At 47.2% G+C, this 3,081-nt stretch overlaps 1 protein-coding gene across 1 annotated transcript; it reads left to right on the top strand.

The window, feature by feature from the left end:
- Positions 1–302: 302 nt before the first annotated feature.
- LOC139230114 (tumor necrosis factor-like) lies at positions 303–2,858 on the top strand. The gene is made up of 4 exons (XM_070861957.1): positions 303–479; positions 971–1,034; positions 1,803–1,868; positions 2,446–2,858. The coding sequence occupies exons 1-4, from the start codon at positions 303–305 to the stop codon at positions 2,856–2,858; spliced, it is 720 nt and encodes a 239-aa protein (XP_070718058.1).
- The last annotated feature ends 223 nt before the right edge of the window (positions 2,859–3,081 follow it).

Raw genomic sequence — 3,081 nt, 5'->3', positions numbered from 1 at the left:
TCGTGTCCAATTTTGGTTTAGTTTCAAGTTTCAGTAGAACTTTGGAAAACGGACACAATGAAAGTTCGGGAGTTACAGCCTCACATCATTGTTACTTTCGGCTCAGGAAAACTTGTGTCTTTCTTCCAATCGCTTGGTGTTGGGGATTTCCTGCCCCATTGCATCAGAGTTGCGGGTGATGCTGGGCTGATCTTTATATAGAGCTGGTGTGGAGCTGCAGCAGACACACAAAGTACTCAGATAGCTGAGAGAGAGGAGATACACATCTGCTCCTGACACAGCCGCGACTGACCCCTGAGACCATGAGTGTTGAGAAGATGCCGCTGGACCTTGAGAATGGAGGAGAGGCTGTCGGCAGGCGGGCAGACTCCAAGAGGAACTGTTTCTGGCAGTCTCTGTGTGCGGTGGCTGTTCTGGGCTTGCTGTCTGTATCTTCCTACCTGTTACTCTGTCAGCTGGGAGTTCTACCTTCAAACAAGGTATGTTGGAAACGCCAGAGCAAGTGGTCTCTTGTTGCCTTTTCTCGGCTGCTCTGAGCCCTGGGAGAGGCTTCTCCAAGTGTGCTGTGAAGCTGTGGGGTTATGGCAGTGTTTGCCTGAGCTGCTCCGCCTCCTGTGAAGCCACAATCTGTGTTCACCCAGTCAATCCAGGTGTTGCCTTTTGCTGCTGTCCACATCTCGGCGGCTCTATATCGGAGAGATGCAGCGACTCAGTCACCAATGCTGCATTTTATCCAGCTTCAGCCCAGCGAGTTAGTGAGCAGCAGTTCACTGTCTGACAAAGCCTCTGTCTGCTGTCAGTCCGGAGTGTGAGAGACAGTCAGGGTCTGGGTCGTTCTGTGTCTCTGTGTAATGCACATAAGCTGCCGGCAGATCCGGCCTGAACCTTTGTACAGAGGGTCGCGTTGTGTTTCATGGAAAGTTGGGGCGAATTTCACATTTTAATCTCTTTCCTTGTTTTATTTCTGAAGGAAACAGCCCGATTACAGGATTCAGGGAATCATTCGCCTCTGGCAAAAGTCGCTGTTAACAGTGGTGAGTGCTCTCTGACAATCTCTGTCCATCTCCTCCACCGATCTGTCTCGCTAACAATGTGTCTATCAATCCCTCTCTCTGTCAATCTCTCTCTCTGTCAATCTCTCACTTTGTCAATATCTCTATTAATCTCTCTCTCTAACAACATCTGTCTCTATCAATCTATCCCTATCTCTCTCTCTATCAATCGCTCCCGATCAACCTCTATCACCATCTCTCTCTCTGTATCTCTCCCTCAGTACGTCTCATGGTCTCTCCATCAACCTTTCTCTCAAACTCTATCGATCTATATCAATCTCTATCATTCACTCCCTTTCTCTCTCTCTACCTCTCTACCACTGTCTCTCTCTCTGCATCTCACTCACTCTATCTCTGTCGTTATGAATCTCATTATCTATGTATTTCTATCTGTCTCTCTCTATCGATCTCTCTCCCTCCATCTCTCTCACTATCTTCCTATCTCTCTTTATCAATCTCACTATCAATCCGTCATGATCTGTCTCTCTCTCTCTATCTGTCTTTATCGATAGCTCTCTCTCTGCATCTCTCTCATTATCTTTCTCTCTGCATCTCTCTCACTATCTTTCTATCTCTACCAATCTCACTATCTATCCTTCATTATCTGTCTATCTCTCTATCAATCTCTCTGTCTATCAATCTCTCTCTCTATCAATCTCTCTCTCTCTCTCTCTCTCTCTCTCCGTTATCAGTCATTTTCGGTCCATGTGCTTCCCGATTGCGACTGAGAGTCCGGCTTTTCTTTTCCAGGTCTGCCTCGTCTCATGAAGCAGTTGGGAAACGACCCGAGGGGGAAAATCGCAGCTCACCTGACAGGTAAGAGACTATTCTTAACGGTATTAATAACCCCGTGTCCTGAAGGTAGCCACTCCCACTGTAGCACGGGAAACATTTGCAGGTCTATGGGGGCAAAGCAGGGACAGTGGGAGAAATTGGATAGCTCGACCCAAGAGCCGGCACGGGCACGATGGGCCGAATGGCCTCCTTCTGTGCTGTATCATTCTATGATTTCCCATGTGGCAGGAGAGCTCAATGCTTCACTGAAGTGGTCATTCTAGATGTGTGAGCTGAGAGTGGCAGTGGACTATTTAATTGCAGTGAGTATATGCCCCAAACCCAATCTTCTTCTCATATGGCACAAGATTCACTGGATAGCAATCAGTCCGCCAATATACATCCCTCAATCATCGTCACTAAAACAGATGGTCTGGCCATTATCACATTGCACAAAGTAGCTGTCGCATTTCCCACGTTACAACAGTGACTACACTCCAAAACTACTTCATTTGCTGTAACGCGCTGATGAATGTCCTGCGGTTTTAAAAGGCGCTATATAAATGCATGTCTTCTCTTTATTCCATCCTTATGTTGTTTCCTCTCTCTGTTCCTTCAGCTTCACAAACCTTAAAAGGAGAGAAGGTGATTTGGCAGGATGTGGCAGATTCCACCTTCGTCGAGGGAGTGGAGTTCAGGGACAACCGTTTCATCATCAAGACCCCCGGTCAGTACTTTGTCTACACCCAGGTGGTCTTCTACAGCGGGGACTGCCAGGGTAACACCATCTTCCTGAGCCATGAACTCACCAAGCTCTCACCGAGCTATCCGGAGAAATTCTTGCTCCTGAAAGCCACCAAGTCCGCCTGCCAATATGGTCCACGCACAGAAACCTGGTACAAGACCTCCTACCAGGGAGCTGTCTTTGAGTTTGAAGCAGGAGATCAGATCTTCTCCAGGGTGAGTAAGAAGTCTGTGGGATATGTGGACGCCTCCCAAGGAAAGAGTTTCTTTGGAATATTCGCTTTGTGAGGAGTCCGAGTTACTTCCAGCAAATGGCCAAAAACAATGACTGATGGAGAATTTCAAACTGAAATACAGTGGAACTGTTCAGGGCACATTGTCCTATCCGGCACTAATTGGACAAAGGGACTAATCTCTCCACCATTTTATTAAACATTTGTAGAGACAGAAAATATTAAATGTATTGAGGTTGGAGGATTGGGTCGTGTGGTGGGTTATCACACTGACCTTT

Source organism: Pristiophorus japonicus, chromosome 19 (genome assembly GCF_044704955.1).
Source record: "Pristiophorus japonicus isolate sPriJap1 chromosome 19, sPriJap1.hap1, whole genome shotgun sequence".
Taxonomy (NCBI): domain Eukaryota; kingdom Metazoa; phylum Chordata; class Chondrichthyes; family Pristiophoridae; genus Pristiophorus; species Pristiophorus japonicus.
This window is presented reverse-complemented; position numbering and strand designations above follow the sequence as displayed.

Bases quoted from the DNA above. Each gene is read 5' to 3' on its own strand.
- LOC139230114 (XM_070861957.1), top strand. From the start codon at position 303: ATGAGTGTTGAGAAGATGCCGCTGGACCTTGAGAATGGAGGAGAGGCT. The intron at 480-970 runs GTATGTTGGAAA...TTATTTCTGAAG, and splicing joins GAGTTCTACCTTCAAACAAG to GAAACAGCCCGATTACAGGA. The intron at 1,869-2,445 runs GTAAGAGACTAT...CTGTTCCTTCAG, and splicing joins AATCGCAGCTCACCTGACAG to CTTCACAAACCTTAAAAGGA.